This window comes from Phalacrocorax aristotelis, chromosome 1, assembly GCF_949628215.1.
Source record: "Phalacrocorax aristotelis chromosome 1, bGulAri2.1, whole genome shotgun sequence".
Taxonomy (NCBI): Eukaryota; Metazoa; Chordata; class Aves; order Suliformes; family Phalacrocoracidae; genus Phalacrocorax; species Phalacrocorax aristotelis.
The window spans coordinates 103380548-103398007 of record NC_134276.1 but is presented as its reverse complement, the minus strand read 5'-3'; the positions used below and the strand labels follow the sequence as shown (position 1 = coordinate 103398007).

The 17460-nt window shown below is 41.1% G+C and overlaps 1 protein-coding gene across 2 annotated transcripts in view; it reads left to right on the top strand.

Annotated features, from left to right (window-relative positions):
* EVA1C (eva-1 homolog C) overlaps positions 1–17460 on the top strand; it is a 42497-nt gene that overhangs the window by 9151 nt on the left and 15886 nt on the right. The window contains exons 1-4 of one of the 2 annotated variants that reach the window (XM_075100983.1): positions 1830–3209; positions 6492–6688; positions 10104–10227; positions 13277–13429. In XM_075100983.1, the coding sequence (XP_074957084.1) occupies positions 6617–6688; positions 10104–10227; positions 13277–13429 (349 nt within the window). In that variant the 5' untranslated portion in view covers positions 1830–3209; positions 6492–6616. Of the gene's footprint in view, positions 1–1829; positions 3210–6491; positions 6689–10103; positions 10228–13276; positions 13430–17460 lie in introns of those variants that run through there. The other variant, XM_075100985.1, reaches the window with a different exon arrangement.

Sequence of the window (17460 nt, the reverse complement as noted above, 5' to 3'; positions counted from 1 at the left end):
AATAAAAAGCAATGGAGGGGAATTAAGTCAAATTAGTGACTACGCAAAACAGCATGTATTAAGCAAGTATGGATTTTTATGTGTATCTGCTAAGTGGAGCTGTTCTACTCACTGTTCAGAAATGAGCATAATAAACAATGCTTCTGCCTAAGGGTATTTCTTACTGCTAAAAGACTGTAAGAGCAAGTCTGGTTGGAATGACTCAAACAGTACGCTTACAAGGCACTTGGATGAAAAGGAATAAAACGATGGGGCAAGAAACGTAGTGTTTTGAATTTTAGAAACAGTGTCTTTCCTGGATAACATTTTGCCCTCTGTCATGAATACTAATTGTAAAAAAGACCTTCCACAGAAAGAACTTGCAGAAAACCAAGGTAAGAGGTTAAAGAGAATTATGAGAGGCAGATACTTGCTTCTGTGAATGGAGCCAAATAGGCACTGTCATATCCACACACAGAGCCTGGCTCTGAAAGCAGTGATTATGCAGTAACCCTGAACAGCATGGTCTGTGTCACAGCTGCCTCTGAAGACCAGTGGAGGGTATGGCAGAGGGGATGGGGGAAGAAACTTAGGGGTTAATTTCTCTTCAATGCTGTCTTCACAAACCATTGGACAAAATATTGCCGGAGAAGGACTGCAGCTGGATCCCAAATACCAATAAATATCAGACTGATGCTTCTAATGGTGTTTGTAATAGAGTTGATCAACAATTCAGTTATCATCGCATGAGATCTCTTCCTTCAAACTTGCCAGTCTTTCTTGTGTATTTTTAATGACTGTTGGCACAATTCTTCATAAAACTGCAGGAGCTGATGCAGAGTTACCGAATGGATTACCCTTCTGGGACTCCCACAACAATATGTGTGCTATTTCAATCTATTTTGATCTAAAATTGATTTGTGTGTCTTTAAAACAGGAGAGCAAATTGCTGTGCTAATTAAGCTAGATTGAACAATGCACAGGAACTAATATTACTAATTCTGCATATGAAGGCCCGATTCTGAGAATCCTTGTAGGCTGTGTGCTACTCAGCTTCAGGCTCTAAAAATACTATATTGCAAAGCTGCTTTCTTGCCAAAAAGACATTACATCCATCAGCGCTGAGATTACCTTTAATATGTGCTAGGCATTAGACTCACAGCCTGAAATGCTGTTCTCCTTGGTGCTTCCATATGGTGAGGTTCATGCCAGTGCAGTGAGGCTGGACAGAACAAACACGTTTCTTTTTTACTCTAGTGCTGACAATGGAAAAAGGACCTTAAGGCCTTGTGTTAGCATCCTCCACCACAAGGAATGAATCCAGCAAATCTGAGTACCCTGGACTGTCTTGTGCCATATGCAGGACGTGTAACACATCTCTTGGCTGACTGCTTCCAGGCTTCTTAGTAGCCATATATTTTAAACCAAAATTTTCTAAGTTCCCAGTTTTTCAGTGTTTTTAAGAAAAAAAAATTCTTCCTGGATTTTCATACCTTCAGGTTCATTACTACCATTATTGTTGCTATTCAAAGCAATAATGCCAGGAGCAAATACTGAGTATAAAAACTATAACCTTTTAAGAGCTGCATTTCATACAAAGAGGTATCTATTTACAACCTTTACTTTCTTAGGCCAGTTATTTTTGTCTGTCATTGTTATTACAGTTCATCAGTCCTCCTTTGCAAAAAGAAGTGATTGGTAAGGCTTAAAGCTTTGTTCAGCTGCTCAGCCTCAGTGTTCTGTGTGTTTTTCTGGTGCTGTGTTTTTTTAGTTGAAGTTCTTTGTCAACACAGTGGATGCTGTGACTAATTTGGCTAATTCTGGAAGAAAGGATTACGCTTGGATTCTGCATTGGTGTTTTAAGTCTCAGTGAAAAGTTACAATGAGTGAGTAGTCTGGGTTATGCAGACAGTTGGGTGGGATGATACCTTCTGGCCTTCAAATCAATGGGATCTGTTTATTGCCGTATGATTCAGGCTTAACTTCTGAGCCAGCCTGGAACATCTTGTACATGATTTTGTATGCAGAGCACCCCATACATTGCTTATGAATGTGTGTCTTGGATAAATGGGAAAGCTCCTAGTGGGGCTTTCACACAGAGGCGTAGAGATTTTATTGGGACACTGCAGTATTGCCAAGTTTTTTGACTTTAAACAATTCTCACAGTAGTTGACATTTTTTTGTAAAGTTTCCTATTGTTTTAAAGAAGAGTGACATTTATTATTTTTAAATGAAGAAAGAGGAAATCTATAGTCCTCCTCATTGCACAATAACACTCGAAAAAATGAGTGCTGTAGCTAAACACCACCTCTGCCCCCATCACCCAACAACTCAGAAAACAGAGAAAAAACCCAACATTCAGTTTAAAACATGAAGTCATCTAAGGATTTTTAAAGGGTCTGCTTAAGATTCTCTTTTCTCAGGGTAAGAAACCCCATAACTCACAAGAATTATGGTTTCCCAGTCCAGACACACACAGAGCTGTGACCTCCCTCCAGCACGCTGGGGCGAGCCGTGGTTGCGCTCCAGCCCTTCCTGTGCCCTGCTTTCCAGGTGAAGGGAATCTCCTCATGTGCTGGCTGGAGAGGAGCTAGTGAGTACTTCCCTAGCATGCAGGGGACCAGGACTTTGAGGTGTGTTGTAGTCCAGGCACAGCCTCTAGCTCCCATGTTAGATATTTTTTAAAAAATAATTTTCTCATAATTCACAACTAACAGATATTGATTAATTAAAAAAATACAAAATGAGAGATTTTGAAAGACAAATAGTGCCCTGAAGTGCCTGTAGCCCAGGCAATGTGCTGGGCCACTGCCTGAAAGTGACACAATCCTGCTGTCTGATTTGGGCAGTGACACAACCCTGCTGTCTGTTTTGGATGACCTGATTTAATTGCTCCAGTTGAGAGAAATGCAGAAAAGGAAGCATGCCTCAGAAAGAGTGACAGACACATTCAACTGTTACAATGCCCTCTCTCCTGATAATCATGGCTGTTATTAATTGTAGAGATAAGAACATATTTTTCCGCTAACCTTACATTGTCATTTGGATAAATTTTCTGCCTTGAGGGAAGTGCGTTTCTGTACAGAATTTGGTAAACAATATAGGGATACTCATGGTCTCAAGAAGATGAAGCTTTCTAGCAGGGGGACTACAAGCCCATGCTGCCCAGGAAAGGAGGAAAGACAAGTGGAAACTGCTCCCTCCTGCACAAGCACCTCTCCAGGACCAAGGTGAGAGGCGGCAGCTGCTGAGAAAACTTTATTCCCTTGCAGAAGCGTAGGGTAAGGAGCGCCCCGGTACTTGAAGAGGGCCAGCATGAGGAGAGGAAAGCAGCTGGAGTTTTTCAGGGAAGAGCAAGAGGAAATCGTGACTTTTCAAGTGGTATTTCTTTCTCAGCGTGGGATGTGAGCTGCCCAGTTGGCACGGCTCTTTGCAAAGGGCTGACAGCTCCACCTGTGCCTCCGTAGTCTGTGTGTATAGTAATAAAAAATGCAGGTTTATGTGGTCTGCCGTGTGAGACAAGCAATTTAGACTAGTACGTCACCACTTCTCTTATCAGAGAACATTAGGTTTCAGCCAATTTCCATTACTAATTTTATCCTTTATTGTGTGCAAATACACAAGGATTTTAATAACAGCAGAGGCACTTTAAATGCCGCTTGGAAGGCTGGAGAGCATGTTCTCTTACTTTCACCGGTCCATCTAATGCTAGTTTTACAAGTGAACCATATTGCTTATACAGAGTCAGAGCAAGTTTTTTATAAAGGCATTTTTTTAAAAGGATTGAATAGTCACAATTGTTGGAGAAAGGTGCTCAGATACTGGATTAGGAATTTGCAGGATCAAAGTAGCAGTTAAGATGCCAGGGAACTCATCCAAATCACAACATAGCTGATATTCTTTAGGGAATACTGGGCTGTTTTGTACACAGCGCTCTTGGCTCCAAGTAACTTAAAACCCGAAGAATTGAAATGATTACAAATATCGGGCTAAATCTTTCAGGGTGTTGAGTGCCCACAACTCACGTTGGGCTGGATACTCTCTTACACTGTGGCCCTTTATGCCATGATGGCAATGTCAAAGGCATTCAGCAGCAGCAAATGCTGCTGGAGGCCCCTTTACAGTATTGGACCATAGCAAAGTTGCTTGGGTACAATTGGGCATTTGGCCCATTTTCCTGGCAATACTCAGCACCTTTCAGGAGCAGGCCGACACAGGAGTGGCTCTGGCAGGAAAGCTCAATTATTTGTGATCTCAGTTACACAGAAGATCTAGGGGATGGATTCGTTCGTTTGTTTGGGTTGAGTTTTTTTTAACCCTTGAGAAGCCATGGGGATTTCTGCTGGTGTTGAGATCTGCTTGAGATCTGCTCCTTGAGATCTGGACTGCAAATACAGGGCATGAAATTCTCTCCATCCTGCTTTTAGTGCCAGTGCACAGACTGAGTTCAATGAGGTGAGGAACTCACCTATGTCTTTGCTGCACTGGCAAGTGCATCTAGCTGACTGCTGTCCTCTCTTGGCCTCTAGATGAGAATCAGCAAAGACAATAGCAGAGCAGGCTTCTCCTTTCTCCAGACTTAGTAACTGACAGGGGAGCTGAATTTTCCTATCCAGTTGCACAGCTGGAGCTGGAAAAGGTGCCAGAGAACTGAAATATTTTATTTTCATAACATTTACTTGGAATACTTAAATTTCTATTTTAAAAACTTTTTTTCAATTGCTCATCTTTGGTGAAAGGTTTAAAAAGGGCAAAAACTGTAAAAATTCAATGGCATGAGCAAACTTTTTTTCAATATTTTCTTTGAGGAAACCAATTTTTGTTTTAATGATACAAAAATCTAGTAATTCTCGTTCTGATTCAGCCACCAAAACAAGAAAGTATGGTTTGGGTTTTTTACTCTGTTATGCTTAACAGTAATAATGTTGCTGTCACCACAAGGGGGTAAGCAAGGCTTCTGAAGAGAAGATGCTAGCTTTTGTCTTTAATTAGACCAACTATATGTTTAGAAAAGCAGCAAAGATAGGAAAACTATAATTTTTGAACTTAAAAAGATACTAATGTTATCATGGTCTCAGTTTCAAAACTAAAACTTCTACAAATCTTTTCTCAAAGAAATTAGTGGAAGCTCTGAGGGCTTTCTCATTACTTAACATGTTGTGTTTGGAGAATTTTGTTTGGGTTTTTTGATGTGAATGTGGATGAACTTGGTGTTCTAGAAGCTGGGAATTGATTTTAGGGAGAATTATACAAAATTTAATGCATGTATAAGAGTAAGGAAACTATTAAAATATAGTTATTGTATGCACATTAATAAAAGGTTTGGCTAATAGCAGAGGAATTAGAAAACAGATTTGCTTTGATTGTAGTATATTGGGTTGTCATAAAACTCATGGGGGGAAAAGTGGATTTGGGTCTAATTTCCTTGAGTTTACAGATGAGGGATGAGGAAGGATATTGCTCCATTTGTGGACTGGTACTTTGTATCCTTTCTCTCTCCTGTCCCTCATGCCTCTTCTTCCCCTTCACCCACAAACGTTTTCTGCTTAAAGATAGATTTCAATCAAGTGTGGCAGAGAGGTAGAGATATCAGAGCTTCATAGTATAGGTGAGGAAAGTCTTTGAATTAAATGACCTCTAATAGTTTCCCATCACAATGGCTAATTTGTAATGGTCAAAGGTAGCAGCCTGCATGTTTCCATTAAAGTATTCTACAGAACAGAGGGAAGAGCACTAGGAGATTGAATTTGTAAATGTTTGTGGTGATAACAAATCTCAGCTGAAGAGACAATACTTGATGAAATACAAATAAAAAAACCCCAGCTGTCATTAGCTCTGCTGCTCATGGTCTTACTTATTAGAGATGCCAATGGATTGTACAGGTGGACAGCTGCATACAGATCCTACCTCTCCCTCTCCTGCTAACACCAACAAACTCTAGCAAATAAAATCAATGAATCTTACTTCTGGGTTTCTGTCCAGCACCTATGGTGTCCAGCACCTCTGTTATCCTAGCATCTGATTCAGTGATACAGAGAAAATCACTTTTATTGTCGCTTGTGTGAAACACAATTGGCTAGGAACCCAGAAGCGCAAAGCATCAGTTTGACAAGATATAAGGAATACCTTAGCTAGCTGGAATGCAAGAGTCTAGCCTGCAAAACCTAGTAATAGCCCTTTGACTTCTGCAAACACGCCCTGGGATTGTTAGCAGTCGCGACTGGCAAGGGCCTGAGCCCATTAATTGTCTGTGAAACGACATCTACGACAAAGTGCCGCTGCTGGAGTACTGGTAGGGCTCTGACTCACTGCCATGTGACCTCTTGTTTTCCAGACCTTAGTGTTACTAGCTTGTAAAGGTTGACCCATTCACAGAACCATGTAGTGTGGCAGTGGGCCATATGTATAACCTTGACTACAATGCCCTTTCCAGAGACTGATTGTGGTTTTCTTATTATCTAATGAGCTTGCCATTTCCTGTACTAGTTGTAACAGAGCTGAATATTTTCTAGGTTACCTAACCAAACTTCTGCAGAATCATACTGCCTATGCCTGCGATGGGGAACATTTGAGTCTGCACTGTCCTCGGCATTCAACAATAAGTGTTCAGTCAGCATTTTACGGGCAAGACTACCACATGTGTAGAACTAAGGAGCCTGAAACCAGGATGACAGCACCCATAAACTGTGTGGCACCCACCTCTTTGCAGGTATCGCATGTTGTAAAGGTTCTTAATGCACAAAATGTTTTTGATTATTTCCCTGCTGTGAGCTATGCTGTGTGAAAACAGCAAGTGTTCACAACATTGAATGAAATGACATTGTGTCTCTGTCAGTTTACCATCAAAAGTATTACAACTGAAAGGGTTTGTCTGACCAGCAGGATTTCACCATAGGATTGTGAAAGCTTTGTAGATTGCCTTCTATTTTGATGAGCTTAGCTTTGGAAGCCCCATTCTCAAAGTTCCCTAAAATAATCAATTCCCTTCTAATCAAATGCTGGTCATGACTGAGCAGACCAGTCTTAATCCGTCACACAGGCCCTCCTTGTTCCTGAGAGAGGATACAAACATTGGACAGAGGTGGGTTACAAATCCAGTGAATAAGATGGCTTTCTGGTTGGCATTTGGCTTTTTCCATGCCTATCTTCACTCACTGAAAAGGCACTGTGACAGATAAATAGCAGATCCTAAGCACTTCTCCAGATATCTGCATTTCCATGAATACATGATTTGTATCAGCAGTATCCTATGGTTTGTTTGCTGGGCCCACTTAAGTATAGCTTAAAATTATTTGTACTTTGTAAGTTATTACTTTCTGCTGTGGAGCCTTTTGTAACAAGGCTTAGAAGGTCCGACTTACACTGCTGTGAAAGGCTTGTTTCATCATAGCAAAAATGCCCAGTGTTAGGCCAAATTCAGTAAATCATTGCAAAAATGAGCAGTCAGTGGAATCTGAACATGATCTGTTGGTGAAGCTGTTGTAAATGCTCTACAGAAGCTTTGATGAAGCTTGAAACATTTGTACTTGCAGCCAACACATTGCTTCTTGACAATAGGGAATGTCTGTTCCCACCACTAGTGAGTTGGAAGAGTTTCATAGGGTGGTTTGGCGGTAATATCTTCTCTCCAGAAACAGTATTAAGGCAGTTTTATAAGTGTGGCTTGCCCATGCTGTATTGCAACTTCTAAAGACATTCCAGATGTGACCTATGGGCCATGTGAAAGTACATCTCTCCACCAAAAACAGTAGGCCAGATGCATCCTTGATGTCATTTTACTGACTACAGTGAAATGACACCAATGGCTATTTTGGGCTTGTGAGTGCCTTTGTGAGGTCTCCATGGGCAGTTTTTTCCCTTCAATATAATAAACACAGCATGGGATAACTGTTCTATAAACTATCGTGGTTATTCAGGCACTGTCACTGATCAAAGGCATGAAAGTATTTTGACGAGGTCACAAACATGAGCAATACAAATTCTCTGCATCTCAGGGAGATCCGGTTCTGTCAAGAAGAGTCACATCCTATAAACTGATTTCTTAGGAAAGAGCACCAGTGATCTCATCCCTCCTCCCCTTCCCTTTGGAACTGCATCTGCAGTCTGCATTATCAGGCGTGATGCTACTCTGCAGCCGGGAGGAAGCATAACAGGCATTTTCACAGTGACCTCCTATTAAGAAGGATCACTGCAAAGTTAGATCTGTCTCAAGCTATTAACAGCCCAGTCCTATCTCATTAAGAGTATGATTGTTTGCTTTTGTGGTTGCGTGATTTGCACAACAAAATGATAGAAAATGTGACTGCTGTTTGCATTGAGTAGGAGAAAATACAAACAGACGCACAGGAGATGATTCAGCTCAGGTGCAAACAGAAGGTGACTCAGTAGGGGACAGCTATCTCCACTCTAGACATAACTCTTATTTCACTGGCCTGTTCCAGACCCATCCAAATTAAGAGGAGTTATTTGTTTGACTTGCGACTCTGTAAAAGAAAAATTGACTGATAAAATTAGGTCTTCTGTGCTTTTTCCCCCCTTTTAAGCTCTTTAGAGGGCACTTAATGCTCAAAAAATGTTGCATGCAAGTCCTCTTCTACCAATGGGAACAAAAAGGCAAGAGCGTTACAGGATCACTGCAATGTGCTGCCAATGTATATCAATCTGCTTGGGAGGGTTGGCTTCCAGGGATGACAGGAGAGATTCAGCCACTGCCAACTCTGTCAGCCTGGAAACAAGAGTGCAGCTTGTGCTATCACAGTGGTAAATTTGTCATTTGGCCTCTTGGTATGACTGAGACCCCTTCTGATGAGATACAAGGCAAAAATTCCCATAGATTTTACGGGGGTACCTAAAACTATGGGAGAATGGTATCTTACACTTACTCCTGTTAAGAGTGGGGTGACCCAGAGACAATGCCCTCCTTATTGCAGCCTGCTCTGATTTTAAGCACCAAGAATCCTGAGCCCAACACCACAGACCGTCCAAAAATAGTGTATGGAAAGCCCTCTAAACTGGGCTTTAAGGTGAATAAGAATTTCATAAGTACGCTGCTGCATTTAAACTGGGTTTTTTTCGGTGCTTTGCCTTATGACTGTGTTAAAAACTGGACTCGGACTCATCTTGGGCAATGTCTTCATATTTTCTACAGCTCAGCTCTGAAATCACTGATGAAGTGGGAACACCAGTGTGAGCTCTAGGGGTACTCAGTCCTTTTGCTGAATCTGGAGAGGGTCCACATGACCCTTTGCATATAGCACTACTGACTTTTTTATTGTCCTCCTTCTGTTGCCACTCCCAGTGAAGCAGCACAGTAAGAACCAGGATAGATTGTTGGGCCAAAAAATCTGAGGTAGATATGGCCTTAGAAGAGCATTTAAAAAAAAAAAAAAAGACAACTCTGTGCTATCCAATTAAACCAATTCTGGAATTTGTTCAAGTGGCAAGTCAAGTAAATATCTGATAATGTGTGTAACTGCAAGCAAGAAGTAAGTGCCCCTTAAACAGGAGGTCCTATGTACGGCTTAAAGCTGGGTTTGTGCCCAAGTGTCATTAAGCACACCAAGTCATTAATTAAAACTCTTTCAAGTGAAGATATTACAGAGCATGATCAAGTAAACTTAAGCAGATTGAGATGAAATGGTTAAAAAGTCATGTTTTTGCATTACCATGCTTCACCTCCACCTTGCACTCCTATAAATGCTGTGAGGAGTGTGTGAGTGCCTCAGGCACATCAGTGAAGAGGCTGGGGGCTGAGCATGTTCCCACTTGCTCTGGGCCCTGCACAGAGTCCCAAGCACCACTGGGGCTGTGGTGGCACACAGCAAGGTCTGGCCTACTGGCTGGGAGCAGAGGGAAAAGTGACAAACAACAGCAAATTGGTAACATCCAAAGTTGCCATGGGCATCACTGTGATGAGTATGTTCCCATAAGCTTGGCCATGACTCAGAGCCCAGCAGAGATGTGGCTTAAATCCAGTGATACAGATGCATCTTATGTGTTTATAGCCAAAAAGTTGCAAAGGTGTGGTTTCTTTCCTGTATAGAACAAAGTACAACTAAGTGTTCTCATTGCTGTGTAGCTTCATACCTTGTTTTCAAGCCTATCCTTTTTGCCCGTTGTTCTAGAAAGTGCTGGATGAATGCCAAAACCTGAGATCCTGCCAGCTCCTTGTCAATAGTCGGGTTTTTGGACCTGATCTGTGTCCAGGGACCACTAAATTCCTCCTTGTCTCCTTTAAATGCAAACCTAGTAAGTAATCTACATCAGGCAAATGTGTTTTTATGTGTGTTTCGTTGTTTGTTTTGGTTAAAATGCCACTGCACAAGGCTTTGCATAAATCCCTGTGAAGTTTTGGGACTTCCAGATTAATAGCAAATTGTTTTTTTCTGCTTTACCTTAGCTCTTTACTGTGTTTACAACTTCAGTGTGCTTGCTGCCAATTTAATGACCAGTGTACTTTGGCACGGTCAGATGTCAGACATCAGCCTAGAAAGGAAGAATGTTTTGGAAATTATTTTCATAGAGATGGCAAAGATAATGTCATATTAGAAAGATAGAGCTGAAGAGCAAAAACAGATGCTTGGGCTAAGGATCCAAATGATGAAGAAGATATCATTATAAGGGGTACGCAAAAATGCTTGAGGAGGTAGGGCCAAAGCTTTCAAAGATCCTCTGCTGCTACCTCTCATTTATAGAAAAATGGCTGGAGGGTACACGTGTGGCTAAACTTTATTACAGAATTTCATTGTGGAATCACCTGTATCTACGCAGGTAATTGATGTTGATATGTAAAGGGACAAATCCTGCCTCAAAGAGAATGCACTTTGTGAACATGAGAAAAGTGTAAGAAAGATTAAGAGAATTATCATGAGGTTTCATTTACTGGTGTATTTTGATTGTTTTTCTTGTTGCTATTGTATATGAGAACAAGCCCCAGTAGCCTGGGGGCTCAGCTTTTTTTGGCAGCTAATCCCCAGTGTGGCTGAAATGGGTCCCAAAGGAAATAGTTGAATGATGATTTATGGGTAGGTTCACCAGCCAACTCAGAAATACCATCCCACAACTAAAGGAAAAAGCACAAAAGAGATTTTCTTTAATCGGAGCATTAAGATAGACATCATTGGTGGAATAGAAACAGGGGTGGCAATCAAACTGAGAGGCAAATTTATGCAGAGTATTGAAGTCAGAGCAGAGATAGAGGAACAGAGTAGGCAGGTGTTATCTTTGGCAAGGTACTGACACAAGAATGCCAGGGAGATTTACTGGGCCAGTCATCAGAAGGAAAAAATGTCTGAAATTTAACATTTTTATGATCTGTTTCATTATCTTATAGTTTAAAGATTTTTTTTTACGTATTACAATTACTGCATTATTAGTAGATGGATTTGAATATCATAACTGTGTCTGTGTCATCCAAAACCTCTTTTTACTAATCAAAAGTGGATTAGGATCCTGTCTGTTAACTTTTTTAAGCTGCTTAATATTTTTCCCACTGGAAATGAGCTACTTTGAATATATAATATTCTCTGTAATCTGGATTTTACAAAAGCTGGTGAAAAGTGTATTTAACAGCAAGTGCTGCCTCCAGAACTGAGGAATAGTCCAGTTCCAGTGCAAATTACATGATTTCATGTGACAGGACATTTATATTTGTAAGTAAGATACCAATATTGTTAGGCTTGGCTGTGGAAAACATCCGTACTCAGGAAGTCACTTGACTATAACTTTAAGTGTATTTTACAATGTCCTTGCTTTCAAGTGGGCACTTAAGCAATTGTCTGAGTCCCTTAGTTTTTACTCTATTTAGAAATATTTTATTTTCACCTGTTGCTGTATCTCTACAGATGTCTCTGGTGTATTCTTCCCTTTGTCTTATGCCACTTGCAGGTTTTTTTTCTGTTGTCTGTGCTTCCATGGCCTCTGCAGCAACCACGGAGCACAGCTGTACAGACACAAAGCCCCACTTTAGACTGTCAGCCCTCAGATCAGAGCCTCTGTTTTCTTGGCATGGTCTCATGGGTGTACGGTATGGCAGGTGCTTCTGCAGAGGTAACAATCTGCAGCAGGTCAATTATTTTTTAAAATCACTCTTTTTAGACTTAAACTTATGACTGCTGGTGAGCTTGAATGGAAGAAACTGGACTATTACCAAGAACATTAAGCCATTTTTTTTATCTGTTCTATTCTAAACAAAACAATAATGCTTTCTTTATTGAATAGATAGGAGGTTTTACTCTCTTCAGTGCCCCTAGCACCAACACCCACACTCCACTCACAAGGATACCAGTCAGTAACAATAAGGTTTCCCTTTTTTCCTGCTCAGCTCAGGAACCTCCTTTTCCTGTTTTCACATTTTTGAAGGACAAAAAAAATGGAGCAGAATATACTCTTCTCCCTGGCCTTATCTGCAGTATAAAGGTTTGCCACCATACATAGACAGGAAGACTTGAGCAGTAACATGCTGCAAGCAGAGCTGCTGCTTAGGCCAGCAAGAGACCTCCTTGGCCAGATGGCAGATTTTAACCAGTTCCCTAGGAGGGATAAACTATGCTGTCTGGAAGACGATCTCACTGGCTTCCCCACCTCTGTGCTGAGAGCACTGCCAGTGTGCCTGTGCCAGCTGAGAAAGGGAGGGGGTGTATTTTTCTCAGGCTCCCGATTCACATAGCTTTGTCAGGAAAAACTTCCAAATGAGCCCTTGCTGGATAGTCACGCCCAGGGAAACCCACTGACCTTGGTGGAGCCATGCAAATACAGCTGAGAGCACTGTCTGGCTCAGGATACGCAGCCCATCCCCATGCCTTTGTGCCTCCCATTCTTTGGCGGTCGCTCAGTGCTGTATGCGGTGGCACTGGGTGATGCCAGCCATCCCCATGATTGATGAGTGGTCGGAGGCTCTCAGCACTCAGGCGGGCGTCTGAAGTAGGCATAGAATGCACCATTGTCCTGAGGAGAGACAAAAGGAATGGAAGAGGCTTCTCCTACTGAGCAGTGGTGGAAAGCAAGCCAGGAAATTGGGCAGGAAGGGGGGAGGCTGTTCCACTGGGAGAAGAGATTGGCAAAAGTTAACTTTATAATTCATTTCAAAAAGGAACCGGAGGCTTTAGGTAGTCATATGGGAGCAATTGAGTTGGAGGAAACACTCTGCTTTGCTCTTGGCTTTGTCTCTGGTTATAATAGTGCCACATACCACTTGCAACAGAACTTGCAGAAAAGCTGTTTTCTGTCGTGCTGCTATTTGCAGTCCAGCTGAGTAAATTGCCTCATGCTACCATATTGTTGTTTGCTTTTCTTTTAGCTGAATACAAAACCAAATCAGCATGTGAAAACCAGGAGCTCAAACTCCACTGTCAGGAGTCCAAGTTCCTTATCATCTATTCTGCCACCTATGGCAGATGGGCACACGAGGAGAACGTCTGCTCAACAGAAGTGGAGCACGTTCCCCCCTTCGGTATGTTTTTACATTGTTGCTAGACTTTCTCCAAATGAGTGCACGAGGATGGGGAGAAAACTTCAGGTGCAAGTGCAATGGCATTTTGGAAGCACCAGTGGTTGAAGCATGTGAGAGATTATTTCTGAAACTCAAACAAATTGCCCAGTGTGAGGGAGAAACATAGAGTAAGAAATGCAGCAAAGTGATAAACTTTCATATAGTTGATCGGTCCTTAGTATGATTAACATCAAAAACTCTAGTTCTGTTGGCTGTCTTGAACTTGGGTGATGTATACTAAATGCCAGCCTTTCTTCCTCCTTTTAACTTCCAACAATGATTAGGCAACCCAAGTGTCATGACACCTTGTCTTACTGTTACCTTCTTCTTTAATGTCTGTTTCTGCCAGCTCTTCCTTGCCTTAAATGCAGGCTGTAAGGATAGGATCCGTAGGTTAGGGTCCATTGCTTTAGATGCTGTTGTATGACCAGACTCCAAGACTGTGGTAATACACTAGAAAATTAAATGTGCCTGGGACTTCTCTCTGGTACCAAGCCCAGCAGGCAGGAACGCCCTGTGTAGGCAGTACTAAATTCTTACCCTCCAAAGCAGGATGACTGCTTGGGGCTGCCTGGCCTGTGCTAGCTCCTCAGCTGTGATAGGGAGTTGCTGAGAGGATGCTGTTGACCCGGGCCAGATGGGTGCAGGGACTGTACTGATCAGAATGGAGCACTGCGTTGCAGTGCCAGAAACATGCCCTCTCACTGCTGATTTACCAGTGCAGATGCATCCTGATATATATATTAATAAACAATATTAATGTCACTGTATTATTAGTAATTCACATATAAGCAGTATGTTAATGTTGCTGTAATAGTAATATTACTTTGGTCAGACTGTGAACACTTTCAGGCACAGACCCTTTTAAATAGGTAAAAGAATCCAAAACATAAGTAATTGTATGGTCTATGTTGATAACCAGTCATTGACTTCGCTGTATAGTCTCAGCTGATATATGATTAAAGACTTCTGACTCGCTTTTTATTGCTAAATATCTATATATAGTATAGTATATATATAGTAGTATAGTAGTATAGTATATATAGTATAGTATAGTATATAGTGTGTATATATATAGTATATATATAGTATAGTATATATATAGTATAGTATATATAGTATAGTAGCATGTGGTTGTGAGGGTGCTTGATGCTTGTATGAATAATATATTCAGCAGTTGACACTGAAGGTGTGAAGGTAAATTTTTATGCTGTGGAGAAGGCCAGCACAAGGTACGCGTGCTGTTTGCAACCTTTAATACCACACAGGGAAGGACTTACATGACTGATGCCAGTCCCATGCAAAGGCTGAACTTTACTCCTAAGAAACATGCTACAAGTGAAATCTGTAAAAAGCATCTCTTAACATTAAGAAGAGATCAGTTATTAGTCTTAAAAGCCATTTGTCTGCAAGCCAATGTTTCTATTTAGTTGTATAGATATTATTACAAATGTATTGGCTGAAATTGTAATCTGTTCTTAGAAAATAATCTATTTAAAATTTCCAGATCTGTGTTTCACACAGGCTATCTTGTGTGGCCCTTCACACAGACTTTAGCTCTAGCTATCTATTCTGTGGAGGAAACATTTTAGCAGGTTTCTGACAGACTCATACATCCTTCATGACGGTGGTATTAGTGTATGACACAAAGCAGATCAGAGATAGCTCGGTTGGTTGGGAAAGGCTGCCATCTTATTTATTTCTTGCACTTCAGTCACCTCTGGAAATCATTCACATGCCTCTAATGTCAGCACTTACAGTTCACAGATCAGAATGCTGCAAACCCTCCTTACTGGATAAAGTTTCCCAGTATAAACAGAGAAAGAATTTGCAACAGCATCAAACTCTTTGCTGTGGCCCCCTGCATGCCAGCACCTCTTGAGCTCACTGGCTGTTGCTGGTTTTGTGTTCTATAAAGCAACCTAAAACTGTGTTAATAGGAGAGAGCAAAAACCTGAGACAAACACAAGGTAGATCTAGAAGGTAGATCCTTGTGTACATTTCCCGTTACTTAATGAAAGTGCTTGGCTTCTTCCTGCATGGTACCAGTAACCCTCTGCAGTGAGTATAATTTTCAAAAGCACCTATGTGGTTTGGGAGTATGCATTCAGTTATCACAAAAGACTTAGCACTTAGTAACCAAATCAAATTGACTCTAGATCTATCCATCTCGAGTTTAAATCTTATTTATGTGGTTATTTAAGCACAGTCAGATGTGAGCGGGTGCATGATTAGACTTTTTAAATGTCTGTGTACCTTTCTTTCAGAGAAAGCAATGGCAATTTTAATGTCAGTGTGATTTTAATGATTTGAGACAATCTAGAAAACTTCAGCTTCAGCAGCTTCAGCTGCTCTTCATTCCTGAATCAGGGCCCACATGCTTGTATATGTTTACACCAAATGCTAAATCTGCTCCAACAGACATCCATGTTGTTTCTACCCACATTTGTGCATCTCAGCCTAAAGGCAGTGCTTGAGACTTTCCAGTTCTTGCACCCCATCACAGGAAACTGTGAGGCATTTTTTTAGTACTACCCAGAAGAGAAGTCATCTGTAGGTCCTGATGACAAGTATCAGAAGTCTCTTTTGAGCTCAGAAGTTTTGCATTTACCCATACTTGATATGGCCCTGCTAGGAGTACTGGTCATTGAATTGATTAGATACTTCTCTAGATTTTGGTGACCTCATTTACATTTAATGTAGCTGATAAGCAATTAATGACAAACAGCAGCTTTGGACTGAGACAGATGTATTCTGAACTATTGCTTTTCTGTGAACAGTCTACCCAATCAGCTGACAGATCTTCAGAGCTTTGCTTCAAAGGGAACACAGGAAAACATAAAATTTCTTTAGCATAAAGGCTCTTCTCCATATAGGAAGCAGAGTATATAAATCCATCTCTGGTATTTGTGATATCTGTGTGGCCTCGGAGCACTTGTAGGATCCCAAGCCTCAGCTGAACATTTAGCATGACTGCCTCCTTTTGGAACCAGTTTTCTGAGCCAGTTTAATAATGTAAGTTAGGTACCATTTTCAATACAGAGGAGGAAGAAGAGTAACGGCATCAGGGTGTCATCCCTGCTAGATAAAGCCTTTACAGTAGAGTTGTCCTCTGGTCTGGCTAAGTCTTGCTTACCCTAGGCAATGGAACAGCTTTAGCATGAGACAAAGCCAATTGAAAAGCCTACACAGGGTGGGTTTTGGGAAACATGCATTCGAGTCCCTATTCTGATTCAGGTAAGATTTGAATCTGGGTAAAGATTTGAACTACTGAGGACAACAAACTCTCTAATGTGTACTGTAGGTAAGACAGCACTACTTCAGTCCAAGACTGATACCTAATTATATGTGTAACTTGCACCTTTTATTTCAAGATATCTCTTGTTTTTGTTAAAAATGACCAGAAACAAAATCTACACTTAGAAAACTCATCTTGCTCGATGCAGTTTGGGGGGGAGAGGGAAGATTTGTCGAAGAAGGTGAAGTTTCCATATAAGATCGCTACAAAACATTTTTCCTGGTTTTTACCACTTTCACCATCAAACTGAAGTATTTTTACATGTGTCTAGACTTGCTCTCTGAGTTATCATCAGGGCCATTCATTCCTATGAGTTGTCACTGTTGCCCACTTCAAAGAACAGTGTGTAAAATCTTGTCTCCAGGCATTTTAGGATATTTTGCCTTCAGGAAAAGTTTCTTCTGCAAAGTAAGCTCTGACCATAAGTAGCAGAGTTCACTGAAGAACAGGGAATTATTTCCATTATAAGATCTCTGGATCATTGCAGGAAAATAAAAAAACTCCGAGCAGTGTACTGCTTCTGCAGCTGTTCAAATGACTGGCACTGTTAAGGCTGTACAGAATTTAGAGAAAGTAAGTTCCCTGTTTTCCTAAGATTATAAAAAACTTCTCAAGAAAACTAAAACCTTTTTGGGTGCAGTTTTGTAGCAGATGGTTCTGCTTAGAGGAATCTATTGTGCCTAGCACCAAAGCA